Source organism: Carcharhinus amblyrhynchos, chromosome 27, assembly GCF_965287045.1.
Source record: "Carcharhinus amblyrhynchos chromosome 27, sCarAmb.v2.hapA, whole genome shotgun sequence".
Lineage (NCBI taxonomy): Eukaryota > Metazoa > Chordata > Chondrichthyes > Carcharhiniformes > Carcharhinidae > Carcharhinus > Carcharhinus amblyrhynchos.
The window spans coordinates 2,297,037-2,315,464 of record NC_137350.1 but is presented as its reverse complement, the minus strand read 5'-3'; the positions used below and the strand labels follow the sequence as shown (position 1 = coordinate 2,315,464).

Sequence of the window (18,428 nt, the reverse complement as noted above, 5' to 3'; positions counted from 1 at the left end):
TCATAGATGAGACCAGATGATGAGTGATGCCATCTTGTTTTTTTTGGAACTGACTGGTCCAAAGAGTGAGAAAGAGTTAACTGGTAACATTAAACTCCTTACAAAGAACAAAACAAATTACAGCACAGGAACAGGCCTTTCGGCCCTCCAAGCCTGCACTGACCATGCTGCCCGACTGAACTAAAACCCCCTACCCTTCTGGAGGCTATATCCCATCCTATTCATGTATTTGTCAAGAAAAGTCACCATCGTACCTACTTCCACTACCTCCCCCGGCAGCGAGTTCCAGGCACCCACTACTCTCTATGTAAAAAATCTGCCTTGTACATCTTTAAACCTTGTCCCTCGCACCTTAAACCTGTGCCCCCTAGTAACTGACTCTTCCAGCCTGGGAAGAAGCTTCTAACTATCCACTCTGTCCATTTCTCTCATAATTTTGTAGACTTCTATCATGTTGCACCTCAACCTCCGTTGTTCCAGTAAGAGTGAACCAAGTTTCTCGAACCTCTCCTCATAGCTAATACCCTCCATACCAGGCAACATCCTGTAAATCTTTTCTGTACCCTCTCCAATGCCTCCACATACTTAGAACATAGAACATAGAAAAACTATAGCATAAACAGGCCCTTCGGCCCACAAGTTGCGCTGATCGTATCTCTACCTACTAGGCTTACCTATAACCCTCAATCCTATTAAGTCCCATGTACTCATCCAGAAGTCCCTTAAAAGATCTTATCGAATTTACCTCCACCACCACCGCCGGCAGCCGATTCCACTCACCCACCACCCTCTGACTGAAAAACTTATCCCTGACATCTCCTCTGTACCTACTCCCCAGCGCCTTAAACCTGTGTCCTCTTGTGGCATCCATTTCAGCCCTGGGAAATAGCCTCTGAGAATCAGTACCTCTCATCATCTTATAAACCTCTATCAGGTCACCTCTCACCCTTCGTCTCTCGAAGGAGAAAAGACCGAGCTCTGTCAACCTATCCTCATAAGGCATGCCACCCAATCCAGGCAAAGTCCTCGTAAATCTCCTCTGCACCCTTTCAATGGTTTCCACATCCTTCCGGTAATGAGGCGACCAGAACTGAGCACAGTACTCCAAGTGGGGTCTGACCAGGGTCTTATACAGCTGCAGCATTATCTCCCAATAATGCACACTTCTAGTTGTGTGTGACCAGAATTGAACACTATATTCCAAGTGCGGCCTAACTAAGGTTCTATAAAGCTGCAACATGATTGACCAATTTTTAAACTTAATGCCCTGGCCAATGAAGGAAATTACATTGGGAAGGAAGTACTTTCAGCTATTTAATTAAAAGCAACTTTTGCAGCTCCTCTGTGTTTCTTCTTCAGAGGAGTTAATTTTCAAAAGAACTGCATTTCTTCATCCAAACGGACAACTTCCTAAGTGCTGGGCAATCACTCGACTTATAGAATCATAGAATCCCAAAAGTGCAGAAGGATGCCATTCAGTCCATCGACCTGCATGTCTTTGGACTTGCTGTGAGGTTCTGCTATTATTTATTACTGATTGCCAAATAGTGAGCAAGAGCACCCTGTGCTGACCTGTCTATCAACAATGTTTGATATTTTTACCCTTCAACTCACTTCCATACTATTTCACTGGATTGCTGAGGGTAACTTTCTACAGAGGAAGTAAACTTGTAATTAAGACAGATAAAAAATGTCCACAAAACCAATCTGGCAGGCCAAATCATAGGAACAGAAGGAGACCAGTCAGCCCATCTAATCTGTTCCACTTTGCAGTAATATTCCATCAATCTTTCTGTCACTGGTAGAACAAATTTTGAATGATCTCTCTTCTTTAGATTTTGTACCCTCTACACTGAACTCTCCGTTTCTATTTCTGTCCAAACCTTGGAAGCTGTGCTTCTGTGGAGTGTTTGAGAAAGAAATCAGGAAGCAATGAGGTGAAAAGAAGAGGGGCACAGATGCTTCTCTTTCGTTTTAAGACTGTAGTGATCTTCCATCCAGTAAGTCTAGGGGGCACCTAAATTGATCCAGAATAAAATAAGTACACTCAGACTCAAATCTCAGTAGTTCTTGAATCAAACTGTTATGTTAAGAATAACTCATAACCCTTGATGGCTGACCATTGCACTTTGACTGTATATTTGTAAATTCTGGTAAAAGAATACACTGCAAGGTTATTTTGAGGTTATCAAAGAATAATGACACTGTTAATTTTTAGGTCATTTTAGAATTAAACAACTTAGTTTATCTTCCCTCAAGAACTGAGCCAAAATCAGAATATCCAGTTTTTAAATTAATTTTAATGTTAATGCAGCTAGATTGAAAAGCTAAAGAATGCAGAAAGTGTGACCTTTTCAGAACATACTTCTGTGAGATCATTCAATTTTCAATATAATGTTCACCATTTGGCTCCTTATTCCTCTGCTAGTACGAGCTTTACGTTGGAGTTATCAGTTTAATCTTCATTCTCTTTACCCTTTAATATTGTATTCTGTTTGGATGTTTATCTAATTCCCTCTTAAATGTCATGATTTAAGAGAGAATATATTTCATTTTCTCCAAATCTTTTGGGTGAAAAATTTTCTTCCAACCACTGTAGTTATTGGTACTAATTCTAAGTTTCTGCTTTCTTATTACCAATTTACTGATATTCAAATCATTTCAAAACGCCACTTAAAAAATCCTGCCCTTGCTTTCTTGTTCCAGTGGATCCAGTGCTAGTTTGTCAAGTATCCCATCTTCACTATACAGGAACACTGTGTCAAAATAGTAGATGTGTTCCTGGAAACCACTACTTAAATGAAACTACTTAAATTGAAGCAAGATTTCCCTTTTTAATATATGTAGTATCAGAAGATCCTTTTCCATCCCTAGTACATAACACAAACATTTCATTTTATTTTCTGATGTCCTTTAGGCAAGGAAATCTGGCATCCTTACCTGCTGTGTGATTTCAGACCTACAGCAATGTGGTTGATTCTTACCTTCCTTCTGAAATGTTCTAGCAAGCTACTTAATTCAAGGGTAATTAAGGATGAGAAACAAATTTTGGATTTGCAAGTAACGCCTACAACCTGTGAAAGATTACATTTTTAAAACAGCTCATGTATCAATCAAAAATAAACAAAATACAATATAATACACAAAAATAATTCACTATCAGTGAGGTGAATAAGTGTTACAGGGAGAGTTTTCTAAAGCCTTACTTTTTGATACCTTGAACAGATCAGTGAATTGCAGGTTTGAAGAGTACGCAAAAGGAATGTTGCACCTTCTGCTTTTATTTTCTTCTTGGTACAACCCTCTATATCCCCTCATCTGTGGTATAATTATAATAATACCACAGATAATAAATCTTTCCCATTATCTCAATATGTCTTTTGTAATGGATGCCCAATACTGCACAAACTATTTTAACTACTCTCTGTGTGTCAAAGTTTTGTTTAAATCAGCAATTTGAAAGTTAGACCATCAAACTGTATGTGATCAAGATTAAATTGTGCACTATTCCAAGCTGCAATTCCTAGTCCAGTCCTCACCTTGGAATTTATGACAGAAAGGGTACAGGGAATCAAATCTCCAGAAAGGCCCACTCATAGTGGCACCATGGTTCATGGAAATGGACAGGTGTAATATCCAATCCACACAAGAAAAAGGTGGATGTAGCAGAAGTCCTGTATCCAAGGGTGCTCTGGGAACTGATTGGTCAGAATTAGTTTCAACCTTGACATGTGGATTTCAATGGCTTGTGCTCTTTGGCTTCAGGATCTTTTCCAAATTATTGCAATAGCAGAGCTGTTTGTAGTGAAGGTATAGAAGCAGAATCATCAAATGATGCATATTCTGCCCATTATTACTGTTCTTTCATAAAGAGAATTGAAAGTACTAGCCAGTACAAGTGCACAACCTGAGACGAACAAAAAATGCCATTTAAAAACAGAACAATTTAAAAATAGCTACTTATAATGAATGCATCCACATTCTATTCATCCAAATTATAAACAATTAAACCAATAATTCTGATATTTCCTACTTGTTATTTATTAATTTTTACTTTTTGTTTACTACACTTATAAATTTGGTGGCTCCATAAACTTGAACTTGGTTGTGGGCCAAGTGCTGGTAAATAGGTGGGAGGTCAGGTGTTTGACACGTGTCAGTGCAGACGTGATAGGCTGAAGAGCTTCCTCAGCAATTTATTACATTTATTGAGATATTAGTATTAATTGCCGACAACGCAATAAAGATTGCACTGGAGTTCATTATTGCATGCCGGTAGATTGACTTTTCAGGGCTGCAGCCTGTTGTGAGGTCCACCTATCGGGCTCATGATGGATATTTACATTTCTTGATCAAACTTTGAGTTAGAACACTTCATAGGTAGTGCACAATAGGACTGTTGTTTGGGAAAGAGAACATAAGAACTAGGAGCAGGAGTAGGCCATCTTGCCCCTCAAGCCTGCTCTGTCATTCAGCAAAACCATGGCTGATCTTTTTGTGGACTCAGCTCCACTTACTCACCTGCTCACCATAACCCTTAATTCCTTTACTGTTCAAAAATTTATCTATCCTTGCCTTAAAAACATTCAAAGAGGTAACCCCAAATGCTTCAGGGAATTCCACAGATTCACAGTCCTTTGGATGAAGAAGTTCCTCTTTAACTCAGTCCTAAATCTGTTCCCCCTTATTTTGAGGCCATGCAGCCTAGTTCTAGTTTCATCTGCCAATATAAACAGCTTCCCTGTTTCCATCTTATCTATTCCCTTTATAACCTTATATGTTTCTATGAGATCTTCCCTCATTCTTCTGAATTCCAATGAGTATAGCCCCAGTCTATTCAGTCTCTCCTCATAAGCCAACCCTCTCAACTCTGGAATCAGCCTAGTAAATCTCCTCTGCCCCCCCCTCCAGTGCCAGTATATCCTTTCTGAAGTAAGGAGACCAAAACTGTACACAGTACTCCAGATGTGGCCTCACCAGCACCTTATACAGCTGTAACATAATCTCGCTGTTTTTAAATTGCATCCCTCTAGCAATGAAGGAAAGAATTCCATTTGCCTTCTTAATTACCTGCTGCACCTAAAAACCAAGTTTATCTGATTCATTAAGGACATCCATGTCCCTCTGCACAGCAGCATGCTGCAATTTTTTACCATTTAAATAATAGTTCATTTTGTTGTTTTTCCTACCAAAATGGATGATCTCAGATTTACCAATATTGTACTCCAATTGACAAATCCTTGCCCATTCACTCAGACTATTTATATTCCTTTGCAGACTTTGTCTCTTCTGCACACTTTACTCTGCTACTTATCTTAATGTCATCTGCAAATCCTCTATCCATGCTAATACCATGCACCTTTACCTTATGTAGCAGCCTCTGGTGCGGCACATTATCAAATGCCTTCTCGAAATCCAGATATACCACATCACAGGTTCTCCATTGTCCAATGCGCATTCACAAATAATATTCACATTGTCCTACATTAGACACCCTTTATGTCATTCAATATGGAGCAGTATTGGCAAGTATCTAAAAGATTTACCACCTTGACAGGCCTGCCTTTGCTATATTGAGTTACATCCTGATGGTCAATTAAGAGAAAGATTGAGGGAGATTTTTTTCCTCCTTATTTTATTGTTTCATTTTCCACCCATTCTGGTCTCCTTCAACTTTGGTCCGCTCAAATGACTAGGGCCATCTATCAACATCTGAGAGCTAATTCTTCCTCATACTAACCCCAAATTAGCTAGAACCAGTGAAGTTGCTCAAACCAAGATGAGTAATTTGAAGTAATTAAGTAGCATTACAACAAATTACCAAAACTCATAAAAGTGGAAGTTGAGCAGAAATTTTCCTCAAGTTTCTAGTTCACCAGCAGATTTTGTATCCCCTCTATGCAGGGAGTGCTATTTACTGCATTTTGGAAGCTGAAAGGTTGTAAAACGTTATCATGGTGCTGTTTTATATAAATACTACTAGGGGTGAATGAAAACATGTTCCTGAGCTCTGAGTCATATCATTCTCATCATTCCGTGCACTGACCTGTGGGATTACAGTAGAAACAATGTCAACAGCTTATAGTGGAACGTATTGATTTTTTTTTCAAAGTAGACTTGACTTTCATTCCAACACCAATTTGTACTTTTTTAAATAATGCTAGTCTTCCTTTGTCATTCTTGTGCATTAGCTAAGATGGGAGGAGAAAGAAATTCAAGCACTCATGGCTGCAGATTCACTATTGCCAATTTTAAACTTAGTCCCAGGACGAATTTCACCTTGTGCCTGAGAGATTTAAATAATTTGCACTATTCTTTTCTAACAGTCAGTACAATGCTAGTAAACTTACGAGTTGATTTCAGAATTGATTCATTTTTTAAAAATTTGAACTAAAATTAAATGAAAGACTCCGTCTCTTCTCTTCTTCCGATCTGTCACCCATGCAGGCAATTGGGACTAGCTTAGTGATAAAAACTGGATGGCATGGACAACCTGCACCAAAGGGCCTGTTTCCATGCTATAAACCTTATGACTCTGTCTCTGCCTCCAGTCTCTCTTTCCGCTCAGCTTAATAACATTTTCTGGAATTTATACAGACTCAACTCAAACCAAATGTTACAACACATGAATAATTGCAATCGTGTCTTTTTCATGTACTGACCCTCACTGAAAACCTCTATCCTCGATTGAGGTTGGGATTCTCCAATGCCACTAGAAATGATGGAGCTTTCCGTTCTCACTTGCAGTGGGACAGCTACGGATGAGACTGGAAAATCTCACCCTCTTTTTTTAAACATAATTTTTTTTTACCTGAATAAAGCTTTCAAAATGAATCTGCTTATTTTACAGCAGAGAATGCCAGGATCTAAAGAAAGATATTTGATTGGTTTAACTGATGTTGACAGAGCCTGGGTGATGAACCCTAACCCTAACCCTAATCCTACTCAAACAACGCAATATAGGTTCAGCTCATAGCTTCATAGACCTGGGGGAAAATGTCAGGTTGAAGCCCAGACATTTCAGAGAATCTGAGGCCTACAAATAAAAACAACAAACATCTAATTAAGCAACACGGAAGTCATTTCAATGGATAAAATTCGTATTTTAATTATTGAGATTTTTAAACCACATCTTTACGTATTGGAACTCTTAGTTATGAAGAAAGAAACAAAGATTTGGAAAAAGCAAGCATTTTAACCAATTTTGAAGGAACCTCGTGGCCGAAGGTTGAGACAATGGTAAATGTGAACGTAGGAATAATGATGGTGGAAAAGTTGACATGCAGTGTGACAAAAATGACAAGAAGCGTGAGCAGAACCAAGACTTTATATAGTGGGATTAAAATTAACAGATTGTAAGGATGTGGAATTAAAGATTTTATGTTTGCATAACAGTCTCAACCTAAGCCATACCATTTAATTGCTTCAAACCCTCGAACTTGTTTGCTGCAGTGTGCTCCGGTTGCTCTATTTGATTGCCCTGCAGTGCCAAACTTTCGAATTACGTTTTTCATTACTATTCTTTTCTCATTGAGCTAATAATTCCCTTAAGTCAAGGGGAGCAGCCGCAAAATCTTTGTGCTGTTTTTAGTTTTATCATAACTTAAACAAATGTTGAAAATAAATTTAACCTGGGTGTTATGCACCAGTGTGTTGAAGCCAAATCATTCTGTTATCCCTGCATAATGCTCCACATATACTTTCTTGACTGCTGCAACAGTGAGTTTGTACACTGATTTCACTGTGTTTGAATGGATTTTAGAATGTCGCTTTGTCTCTTCATTTAATCATGTTTTTGAGGCCTCATATTTTAATTAAAGTTGCACGGCAAGTCGTTGAAGATGCATTGCCAAGAATAGAACAACAAAGGAGCCTGCAGTTTGTCATCTCAAGCGTCCGTTGCAGCTGACTTTGCACCTGCTTAATTCCTCAGTGAACAATGTCACATAACATTCTGATTCTCTGACAGGAAAGGAAAATTAGAATAAGGCTCTAATGTTTGCTACCCATGTGCTGAATGAAATGTAACTGTTCAGCATCAGAGCTCTGTGCCACGCTTGAAGTCTGATGCCTGTTTATTATTGCTCTTATGCTTGTGATTGTTGCTAACATTTTACATCACTTTCTGGCTTTTCTCTGATTTTTGCTTTAGCCACCACTAATGCCCATGCTTGGCACACTCATTCACGTAAGTTATGATTCTTGTTAATACAATCTTTAACTGTTCCCTGACTGAATTTAACTTGAAGGCAGCATAACCTACAGCTGCTCAATAATTGATTGCTCTCCTTGTGTACATGTGCAAGCTAAAGAAACATATTTTTGTGCATGTTTAGAACGTCCAGATTCCCGTCCCACCAGATATCAACATTTTTGTTCTTTGCTTTCCATTGTTGATTCTTGCTTTGTTTAAAACCAAAAACCTTGGGCAAAGTTCCAGTTTTACTGTTGCACATTCTTATAGTTCAAACCTATCTATTATCAATTTCTACTTCAAAAAAAAGCCTAGGTTTACGTAATGGTTTAACCCGTTGATTTTGGTCCATTAAAATCGGACTGATTGAAAACTCTCGGCTGATTAAAATTGGATATTCAAAGGTTTCAGGAAGAAAGCTCCATTAATTTGAGCAGTAACTAAAAAGGTCTCCCACTTAACATGGTGATGAGGAGGAATTTCTTCTGAGAGCAGTGGAGGCTGGGTTATTGAATATATTCAAGGCTGAGTTAGAGAGATTTTAGATTGACAAGGGAATTGAGAATTATGGGGGACAGACAGGAAAGTGGTGTTAAAGCCACAATCAAATCAGCCATGATCTTACAGAATTGAAGGAGTAGCTCAATGGGGAAATTAACTTATTTCTTCTGATTTTATTAAAGCCGACACTAAACTGAGAAGGGTGAATTATGCTCCATGTGTCTTCCACATTGAATAGTTGCAATAACAATTTATCATGAACCTGGGGCAAAGAGGAAGTTGCATTTCATTTTTTAAATTATTTTTGAACTGTACACTTACAATTTTGCAAAGCCCATAAGTTTTAAAAAGAAACTCTAACCTCCTGTGAGTGAAAGGATCAGGCAACAAGATTGCATGTTCTCTGAGTTTTGCTGTAACAAACAAGCTAAATGTAACATCAATTAAATTACTTCAGTAGTCAACTTGTAGAAAAGCTTCCCCGTTCAATTTTTAAAACAACTGAAAATTCCTTGCCACAGTTCTACTCTACTCTGTGCCCCTCTCTTTTCCATTCCAAGCCAGGAATCTCCTAATTCCCAAAATTACTTTCACGGTGAGGGATAGGTTGGAGATTCTTCCCTCCAGTCAAAGCTATGTGAACTTTCAAGCCTTGTTTAAATTCTCACAAATTTGATCTCTTCAATCTGAATGTGAGCTGCCATCCTCACTCTGCCTGCTGAACCACAGAGACTTTTTTTGTTTGCCTGTCTCTCTCATTCTCTCTCTGTCTCTCCCGTTCGCTTTCATCTCTCCTCTCCTGTTCGCCCCCCCCGCCTCTCGCGTTCACCCCCCGTCTTTCACGTTTGCCCCCCCGCCTCTTCAGTCTTTTTCTTTTCACATATCTATAGCTGCTTTTGCAGTCAGTTTTTATGTTTTATGCAACTCTACTCTCATATTCTATTTTCCCCTTCTGAATTAAACCCTTTGTCCTCTTTTCTAAATTTTAAATTTGTCTCAGTCCTCAGGCTTGCTGCTTTTTCTGGCCAATTTATATGCCTCTCCTTTGGCTGTAACACTATTCCTGATTTCCCTTATTAGCCATGGGTGAGCCACCTTTTCAATTTTACTCCTACATCAGACAGGGATGTACAGTTGTTGAAGTTCAACTGTGTGTTCTTTAAATATCTGCCATTGCCTATTCACTGCAACCCTGTAAGTATCCTTTGCCAGTTTATTCTAGCCAATGCACATCTCATACCATCAAAGATAGCTTTCCTCAAGTTAAGGACTCTGTCTCAGATTTATCTGTTCACTCTCCATCTTAACGAAGATTCTACCATATTGTGGAATTAATTCTACCATATTATGGTCACTTTTCCTCCAAACGATCTTGCGCCGCAAGGTTGTAAATTAATCCTCTCTCATTGCACAATACCCAGTCTCGGATGGCCAGCTCTCTAGTTGGTTCCTGGATATATTGGTCGAGAAAACCATCCCTCGTACCTTCCAGAAATTCTCTTCCATCGCATTGCTACCAGTTTGGTGAGCACAATCAATATGCAGATTGAAGTCACCATGATAACTGCTGTATCCTTACTGCGCGCATCTCTAATTTCCTGTTTGATGCCATTCCCAATCTCACTACTACTGTTTGATAGTCTGTACACAACTCTCACTAGCGTTCTTTGTCCTTTGGTGTTCCGCAACTCCACCCATACAGATTCCACATTGTCCAGGCTAATGACCTTCCTTACTATTGCATTAATCTCCCCTTTAACCAGAAATACCAACCCCACCGCCCCCCCCCCCCCCCCCCCACCCCCCTTTCCTTTCCGTCTATCTTTCCTCAATATTTAATAGCCTTGGATGTTGAGCTCCCATCCTTAGTCATTCTGGAAGCAGGTCTCCATGATCCCAATTACATCATATCCGTTAATGACTGTCTGCGCAATTAATTCATCTATCTTATTACAAATGCTCCTTGCAATGAGACCCAGAGCCTTCAGGCTTTTTTTTTTGCCATTCATTTCCGTCTTAGAATTATTATGTAATGTGGCCCTTTTTGATTTTTGTCTTTGGTTTCTTGCCCTTCCACTTTTTGCCCTTACTGCCTTTTGTTTCCATTCCCACTGACTTCCCGTATCAGTCCCTATCCCCCTGGCACATTAGTTAAATTCTCCCCAACAGCTCTAGCAAACACTCCCTCTTGGACATTGGTTCTTCCTGTCCAGGTGCAGACCATCCAATTTGTACTGGTCCCAATGACATTAGTAGAGAAAATTGTCAAATCCATCATAAGGACATAAGAACATGAGATCTAGGAGCAGGAGTCTACTCCTAGGAGTAGGAGCCTACTCCACCATTCAATAAGATCATGGCTGATCTTTGTGGACTCAGTTTCACTTACCTGCCCACTCACCACAACCCTTAATTCCTTTACTATTCAAAAATGTATCTATCCTTGCCTTAAAAAACATTCAATGAGGTAGCCTCAACTGGGCAGGGAATTCCACAGATTCACAACCTTTTGCGTGAAGAAGTTCCTCCTCAACTCAGTCTTAAATCTGCTTCCCCTTATTTTGAGGCTATGCCCCCTAATTTTACTTTCATCCTCCAGTGGAAAAAACTTCCCTGCTTCTATCTTATCTATTCCCTTCATAATCTTATATGTTTCTATAAGATCTCCCCTCACTCTTCTGAATTTCAATGAGTATAGCCCCAGTCTACTCAGTCTCTCCTCATAAGCCAACCCTCTCAACTCCAGAATCAACCTAGTAAATCTCCTCTGCACCCCCTCCAGTGCCAGTATATCCTTTCTCAAGTAAGGAGACCAAAACTGTACACAGTACTCCAGGTGTGGCCTCACCAGCACCTTATACACCTGCAACATAATCTCGCTGTTTTTGAACTCCATCCCTCTAGCAATGAAGGACAAAATTCCATTTGCCTTTTTAATTACCTACTGCACCTGCAAACCAACGCCTTGAGATTCCTGCACAAGGACACCCAGGTCCCTCTGCACAGCAGCATGCTGCAATTTTTTTACCATTTAAATAATAGTCCATTTTGCTGTTATTTCTACCAAAATGAATGATCTCAGTTTACCAACATTGTACTCCATCTGCCAGACCCTCGCCCACACACTTAGATTATCTTTATCCCTTTCAGCATCCTCTGCACATTTTGCTCTTCCAGGCATCTTAGTGTCCTTTTGATACTATTTGCAAATTTTGACACACGACATTTGGTCTCCAACTCCAAATCATGTATGTAAATTTGTAAACAATTGTGCTCCCAACACTGATCCCTGAGGCGTACCACTAGTCACTGATCGCCAACCAGAAAAACACCCATCTACTCTTAGCATTCTGTTAGTTACCCAAGGACTTTATAACAGAGCATTTAGAAAGCAGTGGCAGGATCAGGCAGAGTCAGCATGGATTTATGAAGAGGAAATCATGCTTCACAAATCTGTTGGAATTCTTTAAGTAACAAAAAGAGTTGACAAGGAGAAGTCATTCAATGTGGTATATTCAGACTTTCAGAAAGTGCTTGACAAAGCCCCGCATAAGAGCTTATTGTGCAAGATTAAAGCACATGGGATTGGGAGAAGATTGAGCTGGATAGAAAGCTGGTTGGCAGAGAGGAAACAAAGAATAGGAATTAATGGGTTCTTTTCAAATTGGTAAGTAGTAACTAGTGGGGTGCCACAGGAATCGGTGCTGGGACCTCAGCTATTCACAATATATATTAATGATTTAGATGAGGGAACAAAATAAAACATCTCAAAGTTTGGAGATGATACCAAGTTGGGTGGGAGGGTGAACTGTGACGAGGATGCAGAGATCCTTCAGAATGGACAGGTTGGGGTGAGTGGGCAAATCAATGGCAGATGCAGTATAATTTGGATAAGTGTGAGGTTATTCACTTTGGAAGCAAAAACAAAAAGGCAGATTACTACCTGAATGGCTGTAAATTGGGAACAGTGAGTGTGCAGTGGGACCTGGATGTTCTTGTGTATCAGTGACTGAAGGTAAGCATGCAAGTGCAGCAGGTGGTAAAGAAAGCAAATGGGATTTGGTCTTTAGTGCGAGTCTTTCAATATTGTACAATGCTGAATAACACTTTATCCGAGGGTTATTCTGTTCTCCTGCTTTCACAATGCTTTCCTTTCAAAGTTGTCAGAAGTAACAACTTGGCAAAGACGTTATTTAATGGTTGCATACATTTTCCAGCCATTGCTCTGTGGCCACTAACTTAAATAAACACGCATACAATTCAGGCATTACATGATTAATTGAAAAAAGGCAACACAATTTTTACTCGCCTTTTATATTCTTTCCACCTCCAAACCATGGTTTATGCTTCCACTCTTCAAGTGGGAAAGCTACCAAAATGCGACTGTCTCAGTGAAATTTCCTGAAATTCCCACTTCTACAATAGCGCCATCAACTTCTATAATGGCAGCATTGAGCAATTCCTGACATGCCCCTTTTCTGCTCCACAGAAAACAGATGGAGACTGCTGTGCCTCAGCAGTCATTTTTAAGAACCCAACTCCATTTTGTCCCATTTTGGGACCACAAAATCCCAGTCACTGTATCATCAGGAGACAAAGATCCTTTGGGTCAAAACAATGATTTGAATAAATTTAACATCTGACTAAGTGTTCATAATGAACTTTATCCAATTCTGTAATTTATCTGAGAATGAAGTTTCTGGGTGATGATTGGGCAATGGGACACTAGCCCATGACAAAAGAAGATATTTAATAGGACAAAGAGATTATGGAGTTAGCCACTTGTGATGAAGTTGAAAACTAAGAGTACTAATCTAATATTGTCACTAATAAACTTGATAAGGTATTGGGGATAAACATCTTTAACTGGAGAGTGATTAGACTGGGAACTTGTTGCAATAAGAAATAATTGAGACAGATAACTTAGATATATTTAAGATGAAGCTAGATAATTACATGAGGGAGGAATATAACGTTATACTGCTGCTGCTTTTTATGGCAAAAGGGAAAAAAGAAAATCCGATATCCGTATCTAAGCCCGATATCCAGGCCATCATTCACTAATGTGTTTCGGGATCTGATTAGATGTTTCTTGGTTGGACATTTTAATCATCCATCTAAGTCATGCTGATAGTAAAATTGAACAGCCTGTTCCTAAGTTGTAATTTTCTTGTAACCTGTTCGTGGAAATGAACATTTTCTTTTGGGAAATTGTAGAGTGATATTCTGCAACTATTAATATCAATCTGGTATTGAGCTGATTGATGATCAGGCTAATCAATCACATTACTTATCATTTAGAAAGGAAGCATGAACATTTGCATCAGTAATAGAATCATTAATCCATGCAGGAAGTTATTTTCTTGACTAGTTCAGACTGCTGTAACATGTAAGAGAATTGTTTTATGATTAGAACAAAATTCTGTCTCTTTCTTTTTAATTTTGCCCTTCTGGATTCTCTACTGAAAAGATGAAAAATTATTTGAAGAAGAAATTTGCACTACAGGTTTCAAGTTGAAAGCATAAAATGATCAGCTATCAGTGGAATATGTTATGGCAGCCGGAATGTACAGTAATATGATGTGAATTTGATTCTCAGACATTCTAAAATTTTAGGAATTTTTTTGGGAGGAGGAGGATTGGCAACTGAGGAATGTCTGTAATGGGAATTTGAACACATCTAGTACTCCACAAGTCAGGTTATTTCAGCGTTGGACGTGCAGTCTCTCACTAATGTAGTTGCAATTGGTTTTGGCATATTTGAGCTTCTCTACAGACAACTGAGACTTCTCGTAGATTGTAAAGGAGAGTTGGTTGGGGAAGTTTGCAGCAAGGTTTACAAAATGTCATTTTGGAATGATTGCTTACAGAACTGACGTTGATTTTTAATGATTAAAAAGCTTTACTTGCAATTTGTATGGCAATTGTTGTAGTGCTGGGCAACGTTGTGATGACACTATTAAAATCATTGTGGACAAAGGCAAAAAGAGCAAAATACCAATGGAAATCTGAAATAAAAACAGAAATACTAGAAATACACAGCAGTTCAAAAACTATCTGGGAGAGATGTTTCAGGTCAAAAGTGGACAAAATTAGAGATGTAAGTGTTTAAGCAAGTTGACGGGCAGAAGAAGGATATGAGAGAAGCAAAAGAGATGTTAATTAGCTGGAAGGCAGGAGTGATTAAATGATAAAAGGAATGATGCTACAGGCTGAAAGGGGATGGAAATATGGCAGTTAAAGAAAAGATGGGTCTCTGGGGAGGTGAAAATGGAAACAAAAGAACCACTACTACTGCCATGGAAAAAATGGTAACAGTGGTAATGACATGTGATTGTTGAATATATTGTTGAGTCTGGAAGGCTGAAATGTGTCTAATTAACAGATTAATTACTTACTGGTGCTCCTTGGCTGCTGTTGAGTATTATTGGAGGAGTGTAAGAGGTCAAGATGTGCGAGATCATTGTATGTATATGTGTGTGTGTGTGTGTGTGTGTGTGTGGGGGGGGGGGGGGGGGGTGGCGGTGGTGCAGGGGCAGAGCAAATTAATTTGACAGAGGCTCATAAGTTTGGGGTCATGCTTGCAGACTGAGTTGAGGTATTCAGCAAAGTGGTCATCCAATCTTTCTTCTACCTCTTCTGTTTCTACCTGAGGTCAATGGACCTTCACATGGTCTGTGTCCTGCCCGCTATGATGCCCACGGTGGGTAGGACAGGAAAATTCCACCCTAAGTTTTTGGTCAATTTTTCTTTTTAAAATTATTGTGCAGTTTTTATGTTGTGATTGAAATATTGAGACTAACTACATCCATTTTATTGTTTCCACAGTACGCTTTGCACCATACAGACCTCCAGACATCTCCTTGAAGCCACTTCTCTTTGAAGTACCCAGCATCACCACTGACTCGGTGTTCATTGGGCGGGACTGGCTCTTCCATGAAATAGATACACAGCTAAAATGTGGTAATCCCAGTGTGAACAGAGGAGTGGTGATCATAGCCAATATTGGATTTGGGAAAACAGCCATCATCTCAAGACTGGTTGCACTAAGCTGTCATGGTTCTCGAATGAGGCAGATTGCATCCGATAGTCCACATGCATCACCAAAGCGTATGTACTTATTCATAAAATGTAGTCTTTCTTTTTACGCATGTGTGCATGAGAGTTGATTCTGATTTTATTCTTCCTCCACGTAAGTGTTCTACTCAGATAAAAACATCTATTCATTAGCAAGTGAATGACTAATTCAATTTGAAAGAATGCCTGTTTTCTCTACACTTGTAGGAAGTTTTTGACTACACTAGATATTTGATTCATACAGACACATTTTGAAATAACTGAAATTTAAAAGAAGAGCTATTCGTCCATTTAGCTGAACTGTGAAGTCTTATTCTTCCTGGATGAGTAGGAGTTGTTTCAAAAAAACTTGAAGCAAGAGAGTACTTTGCAATGAAAGGGTGGTAAGTTTCTGGGATATGGCATATCAAAGCATCCCTGTGCTGTGTTACAGAGCAGTAGAATGCAGAGTGTACCGTGATTCCATACTTCAATCATACTGTGAGAAGAATGTGCCATACATGGAAGGGAAGCTGAATTGGAGATTGGGTCCAAGGCTATACCAACCAAAAAGAGATGTAAAATACACAACTAATATAGAAAGAAAGAAACGGGTGTTGTTCCATTCATCAAAATGTATGGAAGCTGTCTATTATAATTATGTTGAGTTCTTATTTAAAAATATTTCAATCTTAAATAGTTTTCAATTCCTAACTGTTTAATATATTTAAAACAGAATTCATAGCAATAATTAGCATTATGTTTTATGGCATGACACGTCACTCCAAAAAAACTGACAGCACTTCCATTAAATATAGAGGATATTTCCATTTTCTCATTTAACTCCATAAACGTAGGAAACGCGGGTGACCTGGTCTTTTACATGTGTGTGGAGGTTGTAAATGAGCAGCCTAGGGTTTCAGCAGATGTGCCCTTGATTTAGAGCAAACTGTAAAGGAAATTTACGCATATTGATTCATCCATGTGAAACAAGCGTAGATCCACTCCAACTACAGGCCTGTGGTTAGTAGTTACAGGCACTTAGGTTACAGGCAGGACTCTTGGAAGAACAGAGTGTTGCAGCCAAAATCAAGTGTCTTTCACATAACATTCAGATAAAAGACATTCAGTGAGGGAGAAATGGATGATAATTGAGGAGAAAGAGAAGGACCAGGAGGTCTGATTGCAAAATAGCTCCCTCCGTCATAAGAAATGGCAACATCAACATCCTCCCATGACCATTGACAGAAACTGAACTCAACTAGACATTTAAATTCTGTGACTGCAAGAGCAGGTCAAAGGCTAGGAACCTGTGGCAAGTAACCAGCACCTATAAAGCACAAGTCAGGATTTGTCTGGATGGGTACAGCTCCAACAACTTTTAAGAAGTTTGACACCATCCAGGACAAAGAAGCCCATTTTATTGGTATCCCTTCTGCAAACATTCAATCCCTCCATCACCAATTAACAGATACAGCAGTGTGTACTATCTGTAAGATGCTCTGCAGGAATTCACACAGTCTCCTTAGCACCTTTCAAACCCATGACCACTACCATCTAGAAGGTCAAGAGTACGTGTACCTACACCTCAGGGACTGCAGTGGCTTAAGGCAACTCATCATCACCAGGTTAACAAGCGATCAGCAATAAGTGCTGGCCAGCCAGAGAAGCCCATATCCCAAAATAGAATTTTTTAGAAGTATATCAGCAAGACCTGGACAGCATTCAGGCTTGGGCTGATAAGCAGCTAGGCAATAAACATCTTCAACAAAAGAGAACCTAACCATCTCAGTTTGAAACTCAATTTGATTGCCATTACTGAATACAGTTATCAACACCCTGAGGGTTACCATTGACCAGAAATTGAATTTGACCAGCCATGTAAATACTGTGGCTACAAGGACTGATCAGAAGCTGGGAATTCTGCAATAAGCAGTTCATCTGTTGACTTCACAAAGCATCTCCCATTTACATAGCACGGATTAGGAGTGTGATGGAATACTCTCCAATTGCTTGGATGAGTGAAGCTCCAACAACACTCAAGATGCTCAGCAACATTCAGGTCAAAACAGACTATTTGAAACATTTGTTTGCTCCACAACTGATAAAGCGCCATTGCAATATGTATTATCTAGAAGATACACTCCAAAAACTCACCAAGGATCATTCAACTCACCTTTCAAACCTACTACTTCTATTAGTTAGAAGTATAAGTGAACATCGGCATCTGTGAGTTCTGCTCCAAGTTGCACATCATCCTGACATGGAAATATATATCTGTTCCTCTAATGCTGGTAGAAGTCCTGGAATTTCCTCGCTAACAGCACTTTTGGTGCACCTACGCCACACAGACTGTAACTCTTCAAGAAAGCAGCTGATTATCACCTTCTTCAGGGCAATTAAGGATGGGCAATAAGTGCTGGTTTTGTCAGTGATGCAAACACCTGTTCTTGAATGTTTTCTTACAAAGAGTGTTTGGTGGAGTTTGGCGGGGAGAGAATTTTTTTGAGGAAAAGAAATGAGAATCTATGAGCAATACTTTAAGATGAAGGAGGAAGCAGCAAGTTGTGTTAATAAATGGAGGTGAGAAGACAGGTTATCATCAGGAGAAGGAATGCAGTGAGTCCCAGTTCAAAGTGATAAAGGGAAATAGACATTGAAAGGTTGGGAAGTTAAA

At 39.3% G+C, this 18,428-nt stretch overlaps 1 protein-coding gene across 4 annotated transcripts in view; it reads left to right on the top strand.

The window, feature by feature from the left end:
- The window catches only part of LOC145359270 (protein TANC2-like), a 1,038,666-nt gene that overhangs the window by 825,341 nt on the left and 194,897 nt on the right, over positions 1–18,428 (top strand). For 2 of the 4 annotated variants that reach the window (XM_080213802.1, XM_080213798.1), the window contains 2 exons: positions 8,153–8,188; positions 15,524–15,805. In XM_080213802.1, the coding sequence (XP_080069928.1) occupies positions 8,153–8,188; positions 15,524–15,805 (318 nt within the window). The remainder of the gene's footprint in view (positions 1–8,152; positions 8,189–15,523; positions 15,806–18,428) is intronic. The other 2 variants (XM_080213801.1, XM_080213799.1) reach the window with 1 other exon arrangement.